Here is a 20,605-nt window from a genome sequence, read left to right as displayed (position 1 = left end):
TTGAGAGCCCGCCTGCTGATGCAGGGGACACGGGTTCGTGCCCCGGTCCGGGAGGATCCCGCGTGCCGCGGAGCGGCTGGGCCCGTGAGCCATGGCCACTGGGCCTGCGTGTCCGGAGCCTGTGCTCCACAATGGAAGAGGCCACAACAGTGAGCGGCCCGCGTACCACAAAAAAAAAAAAAAAAAAAAATCTACAAACAACAAATGCTGGAGAGGGTGTGGAGAAAAGGGAACTCTCTTGCACTGTTGGTGGGAATGTAAATTGATACATCCAGTATGGCGAACAGTATGGAGGTTCTTTAAAAAACTACAAATAGAGTGACCATATGACCCAGCAATCCCACTACTGGGCATATACCCTGAGAAAACCATAATTCAAAAAGAGTCACATACCACAATGTTCATTGCAGCACTATTTACAGTAGCCAGGACATGGAAGCAACCGAAGTGTCCATTGACAGATGAATGGATAAAGAAGATGTGGTACATATATACAATGGAATATTACTCAGCCTTCAATGGAATATTACTCAGCCTTAAGAAGAAATGAAATTGAGTTATGTGTAGTGAGGTGGGTGGACCTAGAGTCTGTCGTATGGAGTGAAGTAAGTCAGTAAGAGAAAAACAGATACTGTATGCTAACACACATACATGGAATGTAAAAAAAAAAAATAGTTCTGATGAACCTAGGGGGAGGACAGGAATAAAGACACAGATGTTAGAGAATGGACTTGAGGACACGGGGAGGGGGAAGGGTAAACTGGGACAAAGTAAGGGAGTAGCATTGACATATATACACTACCAAACGTAAAACAGATAGCTAGTGGGAAGCAGCCGCATAGCACAGGGAGATCAGCTCGGTGCTTTGCGACCACCTGGAGGGGTGGGATAGGGAGGGTGGGAGGGAGACACAAGAGGGAGAGGATATGGGCATATATGTATGCATAGAGCTGACTCACTTTGTTATACAGCAGGAACTAACACAACACTGTAAAGCAATTATACTCCAATAACGATGTTTAAAAACACACAGATTTTTAAGAATGATAATAATTACAGTAGCATAGGTTTGTCTACTACTTCACAGCTTTAAAAACAGTGCTATGGTATTTTTAACGCAATCTAGTTGTCACAAAAACCTTGTGAAGCAGGTACCATTGGCCTTGTTTGCACATGAGGAAACAGATTCAGATTGTTCTCATGACTCGCCCAAGGCAGTAGAATGACTAAATGGCAGCGCTTGGGCTCCAACTCCCGTATCCCGCGGCAGCTCTCCCTTGGCTACTTTGCTTGGTCTGGTTTATCAACGCCGGCGTTTGCCCTTCTGGCGCTGTGCTGTCATCTCTAAATTCGTCTCTCCAATTCAAAGCCAGTGCTGCTCAAATAATGATGGCCTTTCTGCCACTTGAGAAGTCAGGACAGGGCCCGTCTGGAGAACAAGAAGTATAGCCTCACCTGGTGTTCCTAGGCGGGCCTGAGCAATGGTCAGTTTCTCATGTGGTGCTTGGCACTGGCAGCTGGTTTCATCTGCAAATGGGGCAGGTGCAGTCAGGGTCTAGAAGGGAAAAAGAGAAAGGGAAGATAGTCTGATAAACTTTCCTTTGGCACTAACTTCCCCTGAAGTTTTATTTCTGTTGGCTACGCGCGTGTGATTAAGTAGAAGATATCTGCTGAGTCTTTTGGAGAAATATTGTGCTGTTAGAAGTAAAAACGGACGCTGTCACAGAAACCTTTTTCTTTTTGAATGATGCTTCAGAAATAAGAGCTCTTCAGTGTATACTATCTGCCAGGTACCAGATGTGGTGCTCTGGACACGTTCTCTCTCCCAGGTCCCACGATGGCTAGCTACTGCTCTCCTCCTATAGGCATTCTATCCTTCTACGGTGCAGGATAATACCATCTCTATATCACAGAAAAGGAAACTGAGGCTTAGCAGGATTAAGAAATATGCTAAGTCATGCCCCTGGAAAGTCACAATGCTCAGCTTTGAGCATTTCACCAACAACGAGGGCAGACTTCAAACACTCAGACTTACCCACACCCGGGGGTACTCGGCTGGAAGGAATGCCATAGTCAGGAGTGTGGCAGACATCTGTATTTCACACACAGCGGCCTGGCCAATCACAAACTCTGACGTCTCTTTAGTGCAAAGGCCAAAGCCGTTATCTGTGCCCGGTGGGGGGTGCGGGGGGGTGCCTAAAAGCACAGCATTTCTGGCGGGCTGCAGATAACTGCTCCTCCGGTAGCTCCCACAGCCACCAACGGCTGGAGGCCCCGCCCCAGGCAGCTTGCGCTGGGGCTCTGGGGAGCGCTGTCAGGGAGATGTAGTCACTTGGAAGCTTGCCCAGGAAGTGGCCCTGCATTTTTGAGTCAGCCGCTTAAAATGAAAACCTCACTCTCTCTAGACAGAGGAAGACAAAGCGAGCAGTATTTTTGTAAACAGGGCAAATGCAATCCCGAGTCTATTTGTAGTCTTTGAACCATGTCCTTACCGTGGTCATCGCTACATCATCTTTAATATTTTTAAAGCTGAAGGTGACGAGTCACTGTGAACATACTGTTGCAGACATACTCGTATTGTTGCATGAATTATTTCTTAGAGATAGACACAGGTGTTCCCTAACTTGGGAAGACTCGACTGAAGAACGATCCACATATGTGACGGGGGGCTGTGGCCCACTTCTGCCATTCATTTACTCATTGACTCATTCACTCATTCAAATATATGACAGGCACTATCTTAGAACTAGGGATAGAAGCACGGATAAGACCAGTCCCTATCCTGGAGTAGCCCCCATTCTCCTCTGCCCTGCCAAGAAACCGTCCTGCCCTGTGCCCACCCTCTCCCCACTGTAGCACCTTCCACCCTAGGAGCCCTGCCCCAGAGTTCTTTGGAGACCTCCCAGTTACCTTAGACTTTCTTAAGCCCCACCCTCCCATTCGGGACTCTGAAAGCAAACCAAGACTTGAGACATGGATTCTGGACATTTGAGTCTGTTATTGGTTCTCTCTGACATACTGTAAGGTGACCTCGTGGGCCGTGATGGGCTAGAGCAGTGTTTGTGATGTAGCAAAGGGGTGCAGGGGCAGTCAGAAGAGCAGAGGCTCTGTAGCCACAAAATGGGGGTTCAAATTCTCTTTCCAGCACTTAAAGACTGTGTTTTCTAATTTGGCTCTCCTAGTTGAAAGGAACTGATACTAGGGACTTCCCTGGCAGTCCAGGGGTTAAGACTCCACCCTTCCAATGCAGGGGGCGCGGATTCAATCCCTGGTTGGGGAACTAAGATCCCACATGCTGTGTGGCATGGCCAAAAAATAAAAATAAAATAAAATAAGTAGAAGGTAGAAGAAAGAAATTTTAAAATAAATAATTTTTTTTAAAAAAGAAAGGAACTGATACTAAACGTAGCTCAAGGGATGAAGGACTATTTTATGGTTACCCTGGCACAGAAACGGTGGGGATAAAAGGAGGAAAGGGGCAACGGATTAGCCCCAGAGCACTCTGCATCAACCTGGCTGCTCCCGCTCTGATTACTCTATGTCCTTCTACTGCGTTAAAGTCTCTGCCTTCTCCTCCCCGATAAACTTCGGCTTGAATATGGCCCATTCATTACAGCTTCCTCAGCTCCCTTCCCAAGCTTCATTCATTCCTACCAACTTTCTGCTTCTTTCCATGTTTCCCAATTCAAATTCCTAAAGGAAGATCAGATTGGCCAAGCTCATCTTTTCAAACCAGGCCACAACCAGGATTGGCTGGCACTGAGTCAGGTGCCACCTGGGGCCCACCGGCGGTAGCTGGTGAAGGGAGGAGGAGTGGCATGGAAGGTCATGGGTGGCCTGTCACTGCCTCTTTAGCAGGGGCTGCCTTTGGGGCAAGAAATGTATCTGACTTTGTGTGTTCTTGAAAGGAAGCTCCTCAACTTAGTTGAAACTCAGTTTTATCTGTAAAATCGGTACCTATCTTGTAGGGTTGTTGGGAAAAATAGGGATCATGTATGTAAAGTAGCCGGTACTCAATGACTTGGAGCAATTTTTAGTGCTTCTATTAGCGTTCATTATTATATGTCATAATATATAGTACTATCTATTATGATAATTACATCTATTGTGTAGTTCCCCATTGAAACAAGCAAACTGACTCTTGATTGAACTTTTAGGACACAACCCAAATAGGTAAATGAATTGGCAGATGGGGTGAGCTTATATTAATGACTGATTAACCTTTAATCTATGTGGACAGTGACTCTTTTTCACATGATCTGAAATAAATTATTAACTGGAGATCTTTTATGTGCTAGTCACAAACTTTATTAAAGATATAAGGTGTTGCCATTTTCCAAGAAAGCTGTATTCTAGAGGGTGTGAAATCTGGTAATTAAAGTTGTAAAGCAACAGTAGTTACTCAAAGGTGAAAAAAGGTTTATATGCACTGTGCATTTTGTTCTTAATTATTGTGGCCTAGAAGTAGGAAAATGGGAGAAGCAAAGACATGGAAAGCAGAGAGTATTCCTAAGTGTCCTTGTGAGTCTGTATCATTAACAGCAGTTGACATGGAGAAGGGGTATTTCTTGTTATGTACAAGGCACTGTGCTTAGAATGGGGAGAATGTAAAAATAAATGAGTCACAGCCTTCCAAATGAGGCAGAATACTTCCTGAGCTGAGATTCAAGCTCTGCATTCAGGAAGACTTTGGTTAAGGCCCAGCTACCATCAACCAGCCCTGTGATCAGAGACAGTATTTTTTCAGCCTAAACATCCCAGTACTCCTCCTCCTCTGAGCCAGAGAAAATCATTTGATTTAGAAGGAATTCTATGCTACCAAGTTGTCTCCTCCACCTACAAAGGGCAGACCAACCTCAGGGCAATGGGATTAAGAGAGCCAGAGGCTCCAGAGAGGGACAGGGACTGGTCCAACCCGGCCTCCAGGCTCTATACCAGCCTGCAGGGGACCCAGGCCCTCATCTATTCCTCACCATTTGCCAGAGCTGGAATGGTTGCAGGGATCCTCTCATCTAGACCCTACATAAGACATAAAACTAAGGCCCAATAACATAACGTAAAAATCTTTAAGTGCGTACTTAGCGCCATGTATCCGTCTATATGCTATCAAATGTATTAGCTCATTTAATTTATACCACAACTCTGTGAGGCAGGTACTGCCTCCACTGAACTGTAAAGGACCTGTCTTCAATAGTGACACCAAGTGGCAGCAAGAAGCAACAGCAGTGGTAGATCCCTCAGACTCAGCTACCTTTTTGGCTTCCTTTGAACTGAGGACACGCTAGGATTCCTAGACAATTAGGATAAAGGGGCCTCAAAAAGCAGATACTGCACTTCCTGCTAATTAGAAAAGTGAGGGGGGCAAACAATTAATTGAAAAAACAAAAGCATGGGACCATATTTTTACTCAGACTTAGTGAAGTAGGTCAGATGACTTACATATAAACAAGCCTCAACTTAGACCCCAAATCACCAGATCACATAGTCGAGTGTTTACCAGCACATGCTATGTGTTTCATATGATGCTAGATGTTTGTAGGGTGGATAAATCGGGGAAGGAAATAAAAAAGGGAAAAACAGAATTGGCTCTGGGGCAGCAATCCTCAAAGGAAAAGGTGGCCTGTTTAGAATGGGAGGAGGTATTAGTTTAAAAAGGCATATTCAATTTTTAGTAATTTTATATACGGGGGAAAAACTCTACCCTTTTCAACCTACAAGTCATAGAAATTAAGCCTCTTGACTGGTAGAGACCATCAAAGGATAGATTATGCCCCCCAAGGAAGCCATATTCCAAATTTGGGGATGGAGAGGCCCATGAAATTTTTATGTTTACTAGAAGAGAGTGAGGATTTTAAAGGGTTAAGAAGCCCTGGCCGGGACTTCCCTGGTGGTCCAGTGGTTAAGACTCCACGCTCCCAGTGCAGGAGGCACAGGTTCGATCCCTAGTTGGGGAACTAAGATCCCACATGCTACAGGGCACAGCCAAAAAAAAGCCCTGGCCCAGAGCCCTGGACCTCACATGTACAAAGCCCTTGCCAGGCCACAGACTTGGGGCTGGACTGCAATAAAACTTCTTTCTACCTAATTTAAGATTTCACAACTCCCAGTCATTGCATGTGAACATGTTGCCTATTTGTCACGCAAGTTCTGGTTATGTAAATGACATGGTAGTACCATACCAAAGCCATATACCCACTGAGCTTTTAAAGGGGGAAGATTAGATACTGGGCATTTCATTTGCAGAATATGTTCAACTGGACATTGTCAAAAATTTACTTAAAACAAAAGGTATTAGGCACTATATAAAATATACAATACAAACATGACTTGAGTGCAAAAATGGTCGGCAGAACCTCTACTTAGGCAATAGGCATCCCTGACTGACGACTGCATCAATCAGACAGCAAGCTAATCAACCAATCAGAACTTAGCATAGTACTGCTGATGGTGACAGGCCAACTGCAGAGTTGCTTGTTTTAGCTAAGTTATTTATTTATTTATGGCTGAGTTGGGCCTTTGTTGCCACGCATGGGCTTTCTCTAGTTGTGGCACACGGGCTTTGCATCGTGGTGGCTTCTCTTGTTGCAGAGCATGGGCTCTAGGCATGCGGGCTTCAGTAGTTACAGCATATGGGCTCAGTAGTTGTGGCACACGGGCTTAGTTGCTCCATGGCATGTAGGATCCTCCCGGACCAGGCTCTAACCCATGTCCCCTGCATTGACAGGAGGATTCTTAACCACTGCACCACCAGCAAAGCCCCAAAGCTAAGCTCTTTTTGACTACAGTGAGGCTCTCCAGTCAGACAGGCCTGAGTTCAAATCCTACTTCCATAAATCAATGGCCATTTGATTTTTTAAAATAATTTTTTAAATATTTACTTATTTATTTTTGGCTGCGTTGGGTCTTCGTTGCTGCGTGCAGGCTTTCTCTAGTTGCAGCGAGTGGGGGCTACTCTTCGTTGCAGTGCGCAGCCTTCTCATTGCGGTGGTTTGTCTTGTTGCAGAGCACAGGCTCTAGGCGCGCAGGCTCAGTAGTTGTGGCACATGGGCTCTAGAGCGCAGGCTCAGTAGTTGTGGCACATGGGCTTAGCTGCTCCGTGGCATGTGGGATCTTCCCGGACCAGGGCTGGAACCCATGTCCCCTGCATTGGCAGGCGGATTCTTAACTACTGTGCCACCAGGGAAGCTCCAGCCATTTAATTTTCTAAATTTGAGTTTTAGAAAACTGCTGGTTCTTAACCTGTCTAACCTTCAGTATCCTCATCTATGAAAGGACGATAATAAAATGATCTATCTCATGAAGCTGCTGTGAGGAGTAAATGAAATGACATATGTGCGATTAATATCTTCCTTCTGTCTCTCCAGAATCTACTTTTTCCTCCCCTTCTCTACTCCTCTCTGTATGGCTTTCTGTATGGACTGCACCAATGAGTTCCCTTGCCTTCCCGCTTCCAGTTGGGTTGGGTCCATGCAAAACGCTCGAGGGTAGGACAAGAATGAGCTCAGGATACTCATCTGCCTGGCATCCTCCCTGATAGGAAGCCACAGCTCCACGAGGTTCTGGTAACCACATTCTCCCCCCGCCCCTTCATGCCTAGGGGTGGCAACCCCCAAGTGTCCCTAGGCCTCAGGTACCATACTATGCCTTGAGGTTTCCTTAAACTCTGCCCATGCCTTTGTAAATGGTCCCTTTGTTAAACTAACCTCTCTTCAAATTTCCCCTTTAGAGAAAGCCGTCTATGTCTCGACAAGGACTTGACTGATACACTACCTATAATAGTCTGATGCCAGGCTCAATAAATTTAGCTAGCAAATGGTGATGAGGCATGTTAGAAGCACAGAAATCAACTGAAAAGTGAATTACCCATGGTTAATGAAGCCACAGGGCTTCCCTGGTGGCGCAGTGGTTGAGAGTCTGCCTGCCGATGCAGGGGACGCAGGTCTGTGCCCTGGTCTGGGAAGATCCCACATGCCGCGGAGCGGCTGGGCCCGTGAGCCATGGCCACTGAGCCTGCGCGTCCAGAGCCTGTGCTCCGCAACGGGAGAGGCCACAACAGTGAGAGGCCCGCGTACCGCAAAAAAAAAAAAAAAAATACAGTGCTGAAAAAAAAAAGCCATAACTGTCTCAAGAATGTCTTCCAGTTGGAAAGACTTTTACGACAGAACATTTTAGTCAGGATATGCAAGAGACAAGAGCAGGACTTTGGAAAGAATCTACTTCTCCCATGGAGGGCTTTTGCTTCACGACGGGCCAGCTTTAGAACTGCAAAATCAGAAACACAAAAAGATGGCACAAAACTCTTCCCTCAGTCTCATACTGTCAGGTCTGTATTTACCCGTCACTGAATATATTTTTTTAAGGCCTGATTTTATTTGGCATCAGAATATTAGTCTTTTGGAAATAGAGAGGAAAGAAAAAGTAGATCTTAGAGTTGACCAGAGGCCCAACACATATGAATCACTGGAGTCTTGGACTGTTGTTATTGACGATGCAGAATCTCAGATCAGGCAGCTGGTGCAAAGCCTCGACAGATGCCAGTGGAGCAGAGGAAAAGGAGACCCAGTACACGGCTCAGCACCAAGAAATATCCATTTTTCATTTAGCTAAGTACGGTATGCACCTATTATGAAGTAATAGGCACCATTAAAAACAGCAAGACAGATACATCTGCACAGACAGGGAACAATTTCGAAGACATTTTGTTCAATGCAAAAAGCAAGTCACAAAACAATATGTCTACTATGTATACATGTTATATAGTATGATGTCATTTATGGTTAAAGAGAGAGAGAACTAGGTAATTGTGTAGAAACAGTTTAGAACTGTGCTGTCCAATGCCTAGCAGTAACTGTATGTAGCGATTTAAATTCAAGTTATGATTGATTAAATTTATATAAAACAAGTCAGTTTCTCAGTCCCACTAGCCACATTTCAAATGCTCAATAACCACGTGTGGCTAGTGGCTACTGTATTATCACAGATATAGAACATTCCAATCATCACAGAAAGTTCTATTGGACAGCACTGGCCTAGAAAAATACACAACAAATTTTTAACTGGAATTACCTCTGGGGAAGAAGATAGCATCATGAGAAAAGACAAAAGAATGTTTTCATTGTTTACTCTGTATATATCTCTTATTTTGTTTACTTTTTACCATGAGAACACATTCATACAATGTGTCTAATTTAAAAATAAATTTAAAGAAATATTTCCTACCCTGTGAATTGAGAGATGCAAGAAATTTAACCAAGGATCAAGTGTCTTGAACGTAAGGGGGAAAAGCTATTTAACAGGGAATGAGTACTTTAAAAAATAACAAGTATTATCCATAAACTCACTGTTAAATGACATTATTCCCAGGTATGTGGAACATTTAAAACTCATTTGAGCTTTTAAAAACCATTTAAGTTGTCTTCAGGCTTCCCTGGTGGCACAGTGGTTAAGAATCCGCCTGCCACGCAGGGGACACAGGTTCGAGCCCTGGTCTGGGAAGATCCCACACGCTGTGTAGCAACTAAGCCCGTGAGCCACAACTACTGAGCCCACGTGCCACAACTACTGAAGCCCGCGCGCCTACAGCCCACGCTCTGCAACAAGAGAAGCTATCACAATGAGAAGCCAGCGCACTGCAACGAAGAGTAGCCCCCGCTCGCCGCAACTTGAGAAAGCCGGCACGCAGCAATGAAGACCCAGCGCGGCCTAAAATAAATAAATTTTTAAAATAATAATAAAAAAATAAATTGTCTTCATAGTATCCACCCATCATTTATTTTTCCAACAAACACTACTTGAGTTCTTGCTGTATTCCAGGCATTATTTTAGGTTCTGAGGATACATACGGGAACAAAACAGAAAAAAAAAAAAAGGAAAGAAAAAATCCTGCCCTTGTGATGCTTAAAGATGATAAACAACAAAAAAAGATTGTAAAATGTGTAGTATGTTAAAAGGAGATAAGTGTTATAGGAAAAAAATAAAGCAACGAAGGGAGAAAGGGAGTTAGGGGGTATAACTGTAAATAGGATAGTTAAGGAAGCTGATATAGGTGTAAATACATAAAGGATCAACTGAGCCATGTGGTAAAAGAACACTCCAGGTAGAGAAAACAGCAAGTGCAAATGCCCTGAGGCAGAAGCAAGCCTGGCTTCTACCAGGAATAACAAGGACAGTATGCCTGGAGGAAGTGAGCAAAAAAGAAAAGTAGTAGGAAATATAGCCAGAGAGGTGAGGCTGAAGGAAGGCAATGGAAGGCACCCAGTGCTGTGGGGTTTTTAGGATGCTATAAAGACTGGCTTTCACTCTGAGGAGATGGGAACCATTAGCAAATTTTGAACAGAGAGTGATATGATCTAATTAGTTTTAACAGGACCACCTGGCTGCTATATTGAGCACAAACTACAAGTCGTCAAAGGTAAAAGCAAGAAAACCCCTGAGACATTTGGTATCATAACCAGGCAAGAGTAGATGGAGGCTGGGGCCAGGGTGAGGGATGGCAGTATAAGTGGTAAGAAGTGATCAGATTCTGGATAGATTCTCAATAAATAAAATTTGGAATTGATTGGATGTAGCATGTGAAAGAATGAGAGGAGACAGGATAACGCCAAAGTTACTGGCCTGCAGAACTGGAAAGATGGCGTTGCCATTCCCTACGATGCGGAGGACACTGGAAACGTAGGTTTGAGGGTGGGAGGGACAGGATGGGGAGATCAACAATTCCATTTTTGAACCTACACGCTTATATAGATTTGTTTAATCTATAACAAATGAGGCAAGAATATACAATGGGGAAAAGACAACATCTTTAATAAACGGTATTGGGAAAACTGGACAGCTACATGCAAAAGAATCAAACTGGACTACTCTCTCATACCATACAGAAAAATAAATTCAAAATGGATTAAAATCTTAAATATAAGACCTGAAACCATAAGACTTGTACTAGAAGACACAGGCAGTACACTCTTTGACATTGATCTTAGTAGTATTTGGAGGGGGGGTATGTCTTCTCAGGCAAGGGAAACAAAAGCAAAAATAAACAAATGGGACAACATCACACTAAACAGCTTTTGCACAGTGAGGGAAACTATCAACAAAATGAAAAGATCACCTACTGAATGGGAGAAGATATTTGCAAACGATATATCAAATAAGAGGTTAATATCCAAAATACACAAAGAACTCATACAACTCAACATCAAGAGAACAAACAACCCAGTTAAAAAATGGGCAGAGGATCTGAATAGACATTTTTCCAAAGAAGACATTCAGATGGTCAACAGGCACATAAAAAGATGCTCAACATCACTAATCATCAAGGAAATGCAAATCAAAACCACAATGAGACATCACCTTACACTTGTCAGAATGGCTATCATCAAAAAGAAAAAGAAATAACATATGTTGGCAAAAATGTGGAGAAAAGGGAATGCTTGTGCACTGTTGGTGGGAATGTAAGTTGGTGTAGCCACTATGGAAAACAGTATGGGGGTTCCTCAAAAAATTAAAAATAGAACTACTATATGATCCAGCAGGTCCACTTCTGGGTATATATTCAAAGAAAACAAAAACTAATTAGAAAAGATATACGGACCCCTATGTTCATTGCAGCCTTATTTACAATAGCCAAGATACATAAGCAACCTAAGGGACCATCAATAGATGAATGGATAAAGAAGATGTGGTATGTATGTATACATGTAAATATATATAATATAAATATATGTGTGTATACATATATACACATATATGTGTATACATACACACACACGTGTGCGTACACAATGGAATATTACTCAGTCATAAAAAAGAATGAAATCTCGCCATCTGCAACAACATGGATGGATCTAGAAGGTTTTATGCTAAGTGAAATAAGTCAGACAGGGGAAGACAAATACTGTATGATTTCACTTATATATGGAATTTTAAAAAGAAATGAACAAACATAACAAAACAGAGTTATAGATACACAGAACAAACAGGTGGTTGCCAAAGGAGATGGGTGTGAGGGGAGGAAAGAAATAGGTGAGGGAGATTAAGAGGTACAAACTTCCAGTTGCAAAATAAATGAGTCATGGATATGAAATGTACAGTGTGGGGAATATAGTTAATAACTGCAATATCTTTCTATGTTGACATATCATAACTAGACAGTGGTGATCATTCTAAAATGTATAGAGATATCAAATCACTACATTGTGTAACAGGAACATAGTGTTGTAGGTCAATTATCCTTCAAAAACAAATAAACAAACTCATAGAAAAAGAGATCAGATTTGCTGTTACCAGCAGTGGTGGAGGGGGAAATTGGATGAAGGGGGTCAAAAGGTACAAACTTCCAGTTATAAGATAAATATTAGGGATGTAATGTACAACATGATAAATATAATTAACACTGCTGTATGTTATATATGAAAGTTAGGAGAGTAAATTCTAGGAGTTCTCAACACAAGGAAAAAATTTTTTTCTATTTCTTTAATTTTGTATCTATCTATAGGAGATGACAAATGTTCACTAAACCTATTGTGATTATCATTTCATAACTTATGTAAGTCAAATCATTATGCTGTACACCTTAAACTTATAGTGTTATATGTCAAGTATATCTCAATAAAACTGGAAGAAGTAAATAAAATTTCACACATTTGATTTGACATGCCTATTAGATCTCCAAGTGGAGATGTCAGGTAGGCAGTTGGTTGTAAAAGTCTGGAGTCTGGGAGAGAGTACTAAGCTAGCAATACAGGTTAAGAAGCAATCAGAGGGCTTCCCTGGTGGCGCAGTGGTTGAGAGTCCACCTGCCAATGCAGGGGACACGGGTTTGTGCCCCGGTCTGGGAGAATCCCACGTGCCGCGGAGTGGCTGGGCCCGTGAGCCATGGCCACTGAGCCTGCACGTCCGGAGCCTGTGCTCCGCAACGGGAGAGGCCAAAACAGTGAGAGGCCCGCGTACCGCAAAAAAAAAAAAAGAAGCAATCAGAATATAAACGCTATTTAAAACCACTAGACTAGATTCATTAATTCAGCTAAGGGGGTGAGTGCAGGTTGAAGAGAGGTCCTGGTGGGCAGATGAGGAAACAATGTATATTTATGGGCTGTCTCCCCCAACTACTATGGAAACTCCAAGAAACAGGGTCTAAGTCTGCTCTATTCACTACTATATCCCTACTTCCTAAGGCAGTACCTGGTGTATAAAATGTCCTCAATAAATATGTGTTGAATGGGGGAATTTAAAGTCACTGGAGAGAGAATGATTATTGATAAAAGAACTAGAGGGAGAATAATTATGGATGAAGATTATTGATAAAGATTAAACTCACATAATAAAAAAATAAATACACTTATCAATGTTCCATAAGTTTTCTTATCATCATGATATATACTACTAGGAACTTGAGAAAATAAAGAGAGGAAGGCAAAACTTGTAAGAATTCTGCTTGCCAAATACAATCATCGTTAACATTTTTGACACTTCTTTTTCAAGCTTTCTGATAGGTTATATATACATTTTAACAACTTTGGAATCTTACTGCATGGACAGTTTTTTTCACTCAATACATTATGATTATTTTATCATATCATTTAAATAGTATTCAACTTCATTTTTTTATTAATAGACTATTTTTGAAAGCAGTTTTAGGTTCATAGCAAAATGAGCAGAAGGTACAGATATTTCCCATAGAACTCTCACTAATTTTAATAGCTATAAAATGTTCCACCAATAGAAAAACCATAATTTCTTTAAGTATTTCTCTGTTGTTGAATATTAAGTTGCTTATATTTTATTAACAGAAATAACTTTCTAGACATAATTTTGAACCTCTGATTATTTCCTTAGGATAGGAGTTGAATTACTTAGATCAGGGGTATGAACATTTTAAAAGATGAATATTTAAAGAACACTTTAACATATATGGGCAAATTACCTTCTCCAAAAGCTGCATCACTTATACTCACATAACAGTGTATGAAGGCACCTATCTTGCTGCCATATCACTGGCATTGAGTATTATCTTTGTCAATTTTATAGATCAAAAATGGCATCACGGGCTTCCCTGGTGGCTCAGTGGTTAAGAATCCACCTGCCAATGCAGGGGATATGGGTTTGAGCCCTGGTCGGGGAAGATCCCACATGCCACGGAGCAACTAAGCCCGTGCGCCACAACTACTGAGCCTGTGCTCTAGAGCCCATGAGCCACAACTACTGAGCCCGTGTGCCACAACTATTGAAGCCTGTGCGCCTAGAGCCCATGCTCCACAACAAGAGAAGCCACTGCAGTGAGAAGCCCGTGCACTGCAACGAAGAGTAGCCCCCGCTCGCCGCAACTAGAGAAAGCCTGCGCGCAGCAACAAACACCCAACGCAGTCACAAATAAATAAGTAAAAATAAATTTTTTTTAAAATGGCATCACGCTGTTTCAATTTGAATTATTTTGATTACAAGAAAGAGTGAACATTTTTCAAATGTTTATTAGTCATTTGTAGTTTCCTCTGAGAATAATCTGTCCTTTACTCATTCTTCTATTGTTGAGAATAAGTTTTTTTGTTTGTTTTTTTTGTTTTTTTGCGGTACGCGGGCCTCTCACTGTTGTGGCCTCTCCCGTTGCAGAGCATGGGCTCCGGACGTGCAGGCTCAGCGGCCATGGCTCACGGGCCCAGCCACTCCGCGGCATGTGGGATCCTCCCAGACCGGGGCACGGACCCGTGTCCCCTGCATCGGCAGGCGGACTCTCAACCACTGCGCCACCAGGGAAGCCCCCGAGAATAAGTATTTTGAAGTTAGTTAAAAGCAAAACAATAGTAGTCTAAAAACTATCTTAAATATCTTAAAAAAAACACACATTTTCCAACTTTATCTAGAGTCTCCTCACAAGAATTCCATTTTTTAAAACAATGTGTAAACACCCACATCTAGGTCAGGCTAGTAATGACTGCCCTTCCAGCGATCAGGGATCAGAATTTTATTATGAATTTTATTATACCCTTAAAACACTGACCATCGATAATTCATAACTCCCCCCACATGCCCACCTTCCAAACCCCACAGCAGTGGATTTCAAATAGCTGGAAGACTCTTAGCACTACAAATAATACCACATTGCATTGATTCTAAAATGTACATTCCCCCCCCCATTTGAACATGTCTGAGATTAGAAAGTGTCTTGCAATAAATGACTTAAAATCCATGTTGGCCATTTTCTGACACTTTAACACCTTTGAAAGGGAAGCGTGTCTTACAATTAATGACTTCTTAAAGTTAAGAAATGCATAGATGCTACGCACAATAGAAAATAATCACCTTTACCTAGAGATAAAAATTCCATACACTAAATCAATTTTTCTTAGGTAATTGAGCTCAAGGCGTTTACAATGAGTACCAATAATAATCTTATTTCTTATTCATCTCCATCTCCTTCCTTATAGGACTTGAGGTGACTTTTAAAAAAATGAAAGTTGGGACTTCCCTGGTGGTCCAGTGGTTAAGACTCCATGCTTCCACTGCAGGGGTGTGGATGTGATCCCTGGTCGGGAAACTAAGATTCCGCATGCCATGCAGTGTGGCCAAGAAATTTTTTTTAAAAAAAAGAAAGAAAGATAAAGATAATTTAACAGTAAAAGCCATCATAAAAAATAAAAAATAAAATAAAATAATGGACATTTAAAATAATAGTTGCAATGTGTGGGTGAGGATGGAAACAGGGGCTTTGAAAAAAGGCCCAGGGTGAAATGAGCACACAGGAATGTCTATCATGGTCCTCTACATTTCAGGGGGCAGGGCACAAAAATGGCTTTAAGTTCCCATCAGTCAAAGCAAAGAGGAAGACAAAGTTAATATTCTCTTTAGGCAAAACCCAAAAGAGATACTGAGGAGAAGCACAGCATTTCCTGATGCCAAGTTTTTATTGAAATTCCTCCCATGGCGCCTTTATAAGGGGCATGTTGGGTGATGCCATAGCGACACCAACATATTCAATGACATCCTCCTGATAAAGACAATCCTGTTTTTTATGTTTGTCTCTGTAGCACCCTCCCTGTAAGGCAGAGCCCCAGAACCAAAAAGCAGTTCAAAAAAGCATTTCTACAAGGGGTCAAACACGCAGTCTGAGAATGCAATTCTCTCACTCATGGATGGATCCAAGGGCAAGATTTAAAATATGGAGACCAGGGTTTTCTAACGTGGGATGTGCAGAACAATCCATTAGAGAGCAACACTTGTGTTTAAATTTATTTTTTCATGTTAAAAAACAAGAAAGGGGGCTTCCCTGGTGGCGCAGTGGTTGAGAGTCCGCCTGCCGATGCAGGGAACACGGGTTTGTGCCCCGGTCCGGGAAGATCCCACGTGCCGCGGAGCGGCTGGGCCCGTGAGCCATGGCCACTGGGTCTGCACGTCCGGAGCCTGTGCTCCGCAACGGGAGAGGCCACAACACTGAGAGGCCCGCATACCGCAAAAAAAAAAAAAGAAAGAAAACAAGAAAGGAAGGATTACTAACAACCAGCTATAATTTCCAAAATTACCCTGGTGCCCCATCTCTGTCAACATAAAGTCTACAAGGTGTTCCAAAGGAAGAATGCAAGTCGTTACAACAGAGAAGGGTGGCCTGGGTCCCCTGATATTTTCATTTACTTTCGGCTTATTGCAGTAAAATACAGTTCACCTGGGCCTATATGAGTGCCTTTGTGGATTATATTACCTAGTTTTAACTAAACCAATGCTCACAAGATCAGCAGGTGGCTTAAAACATTTCCTGCAATGAAATAGGAAAGTAAAGATACCATAAGCACAAACTAACACCAAAAAAGTGGCCAAGCTGACCCTTCTACTCTTTGTATAAGTTCTGCACCAGCCACATTATCAGGTGTGAACAATGACGGCCTCATTAGATTTGACAAAAAGACAGCTGAATCGAAAATGATCGCAAAGAAGACTATTTGAAATATGTACTATTAGCATTAAACTTCACCTGGAGCATATATTGTACCTTAAGATATTAGCTAATGATGGTATGAAGCTATTGTAATTACCATGATACTTAAAAATGAAGCATTCAGAACATGCAGACAAATCTTTTGATTTTTTTCAGCAACATTTCAAGATGTGATACTCAATCCTGTACTTCACAAAATAACGTTCCATGTAATGATAAATGTTTAGAAGCCTTTTTCAAGTTGCTACAATTCAATAGAGAAAAACCAAAAGTCTCATTGCAGAAACACCTGCTCTTCAAGTCACAGTAAAACTGGCTGCTCTAATGTGTAGAAAAAACTTGATGTCAAACAAAAATGCATTCCTTTGTCAGCAAATATATTTGGAAGACATATAGAAAACATTGCTGAAGACTGGAAAAAACAAGCATTAGAAAAAATTATGCAGTGTGGGAGGTTTGCTATACAGTTGGATGGAAGTACAGATATTTCTAACATGTCTCAGCTTGAGGTATTTGCTAGATTCTATTTCAATAATAAAACCCTTTTTCTCTGAGCCACTAAAGATGTTCCAATGAAGAAAGATTTTCCAAAGAAAGATGTTCCAAAGAAGACTGGTTCTGCAAACTGGATGACTTCTTTAATTAAAAAAAAATACATATATGGAAAACCTGTGTAAGTGTACCTGCCAACGAGGTGATTGCTTTGCTCTTGGACCCTGATCTCCCACCTTTTTGAGAAATATCTCTCTGTCTTCTTTCCATGGCCCTTCCTCTATTGACTCTCTAAATGTTGTTTTTCGAGGTAACATCCTGGAAGACTGTAGGGTAAAGTAGATTAACTTAATCAGATTGCATATGGAGATAGGCAGATATAGGGAGAATTCCAATTGCTTTAACCACGGCTCTTCATTTTCCTTCCCTTTAAAAACCTGATAGGACGGCTCAGGGTCAGCTTTTCTGCAATTTGCAGGATTATCCTGAGGCACCCTTGCTAGCTAACCAATTCCATCCACTTCCTTCTGAGCCTACAAACCATGAAGCCAGGCCACTGTTAGATAACACACATAGATTGGGCACCATGGATTTTAATTCACAGATTGCCTGACTAGGGCTGGACTGGTCCTAGAAATAAGGCAAGTTTAGTTCAAGGGCTTACCTACATTCTCTCTGGGGTTGGGTATACTGACGCCTGGAAGGACTGAGCACATTGAAGCTCTGTGAGCAGCCACGAGCTGTAACTGTATGTAGGATTTGATACTCTTCCCTAGAGTTTTACCTATTAGATCACCAGAATTGTTTGCAAATGGGAAATCTGTGGTAGAGCATACTCTCTCCCTATTACAGTGATCAGAATGTCTTTAAACTTAATCTTAAATAATAACATACATACAGATTCACAGAAAGATAGACAAAATGAAAAGGCAGGGGGCTACGTACCAAATGAAGGAACAAGATAAAACCCCAAAAAAACAACTAAATGAAGTGGAGAGAGGCAACCTTCCAGAAAAAGAATTCAGAATAATGATAGTGAAAATAATCCAGGACCTCAGAAAAAGAATGGAGGCAAAGATCAAGAGGATGCAAGAAATGTTTAACAAAGACCTAGAAGAATTAAAGAACAAACAAACAGAGATGATCTACGTGTCTTACTCATCCGCCATCTTTGCCCCTCCCTCTGGCACAATATATTTAAGGTGATGAAAGGGAAGAACCTAAAACCAAGATTACTCTACCCAGCAAGGATCTCATTCAGATTCGATGGAGAAATCAAAAGCGTTACACACAAGCAAAAGCTAAGAGAATTCAGCACCACCAAACCAGGTCTACAACAAATGTTAAAGGAACTTCTCTAAGTGGGAAACACAAGAGAAGAAAAGGACCTACAAAAACAAACCCAAAACAATTAAGAAAATGGTCATAGGAACATACATATTGATAATTACCTTAAACGTGAATGGATTAAATAGTCCAACCGAAAGACACAGGATTGCTGAATGGATACAAAAACAAGACCCATATATATGCTGTCTACAAGAGACCCACTTCAGACCTAGGAACACATACAGACTGAAAGTGAGGGGATGGAAAAAGATATTCCATGCAAATGGAAATCAAAAGAAAGCTGGAGTAGCAATTCTCATATCAGATAAAATAGACTTTAAAATAAAGAATGTTACAAGAGACAAGGAAGCACACTACATAATGATCGAGGGATCAATCCAAGAAGAAATAACAATTATAAATATATATGCACCCAACATAGAAGTACCTCAGTCCATAAGGCAACTTCTAGCAGCTATAAAAGAGGAAATAGACAGCAACACAATAATAGTGGGGGACTTTAACACCTCACTTATACCAATGGACAAATCATCCAAACAGAAAATTAATAAGGAAACACAAGCTTTAAATGACACAATAGACTACATAGATTTAATTAATATTTATAGGACATTCCAACCAAAAACAGTAGATTACACTTTCTTCTCAACTGCACACAGAACATTCTCCAGGATAGATCACATCTTGGGCCACAAATCAAGCCTCAGTAGATTTAATAAAACTGAAATCATATCAAGCATCTTTTCCCACCACAATGCTATGAGATTAGAAATCAATTACAGGGAAAAAAACAAAAATACACAAACACATGGAGGCTAAACAATACGTTACTAAATAACCAATAGATCACTGAAGAAATCAAAGAGGAATTCAAAAAATACCTAGAGACAAATGACAACAAAAACACAGCAATCCAAAACCTATGGGATGAAGCAAAAACAATTCTAAGAGGGAATTTTATAGCAATACAAGCCTACCTCAAGAAACAAGAAAAATCTCAAACAATCTAACCTTACACCTAAAGGAACTAGAGAAAGAAGAACAAACAAAGCCCAAAGTTAGTAGAAGGAAAGAAATCATAAAGATCAGAGCAGAAATAAATGCAATAGAAACAAAGAAAACAATAGCAAAGATCAATAAAACTAAAAGCTGGTTCTTTGAGGAGATAAACAACACTGATAAACCTTTAGCCAGACTCATCAAGAAAAAGAGGGAGAGGATGCAAATCAATAAAGTTAGAAACGAAAAAGGAGAAGTTACAACGGACACCGCAGAAATACAAAGCATCCTAAGAGACTACTACAAGCAACTCTATGCCAATAAAATGGACAACCTGGAAGAAATGGACAAATTCTTAGAAAGGTATAACCTTCCAAGACTGAACCAGGAAGAAATAGAAAATATCAATAGACTGATCACAAGTAATGAAATTGAAACTGATTAAAAATCTGCCAACAAACAAAAAAGTCCAGGACCAGATGGCTTCACAGGTGAATTCTATCAAACATTTACAGAAGAGCTAACACCCACTCCTCTCAAACTCTTCCAAAAAATTGCAGAGGAAGGAACACTCCAAACTCATTCTATGAGGCCACCATCATCTTGATACCAAAACCAGACAAAGATACTACAGAAAAAGAAAATTACAGACCAATATCACTGATGAATATAGATGCAAAAATCCTCAACAAAATACTAGCAAACAGAATCCAACAACACATTAAAAGGATCATACACCATGAATAAGTGGGATTTATCTCAGGGATGCAAGGGTTTTTCAATATATGCAAATCAATCAATGTGATACACCATATTAACAAATTGAAGGATAAAAACCATATG

General features: G+C 41.3%; 1 protein-coding gene across 4 annotated transcripts in view; it reads right to left on the bottom strand.

Annotated features, from left to right (window-relative positions):
- The window catches only part of PCYT1B (phosphate cytidylyltransferase 1B, choline), a 123,345-nt gene that overhangs the window by 88,523 nt on the left and 14,217 nt on the right, over window positions 1-20,605 (bottom strand). For 3 of the 4 annotated variants that reach the window (XM_081222375.1, XM_081222377.1, XM_081222378.1), the window contains exon 2: window positions 1,456-1,555. In XM_081222375.1, coding sequence (XP_081078501.1) covers window positions 1,456-1,555 — 100 coding nt within the window. Of the gene's footprint in view, window positions 1-1,455; window positions 1,556-2,035; window positions 2,205-20,605 lie in introns of those variants that run through there. The other variant, XM_081222376.1, reaches the window with a different exon arrangement.

The sequence above is a fragment of the Mesoplodon bidens genome (genome assembly GCF_964165515.1).
Source record: "Mesoplodon bidens genome assembly, chromosome: X".
NCBI classification, from domain to species: Eukaryota; Metazoa; Chordata; class Mammalia; order Artiodactyla; family Ziphiidae; genus Mesoplodon; species Mesoplodon bidens.
Note: the sequence above shows the minus strand (reverse complement) of the source record. Positions and strands in the feature narration are given on the sequence as shown.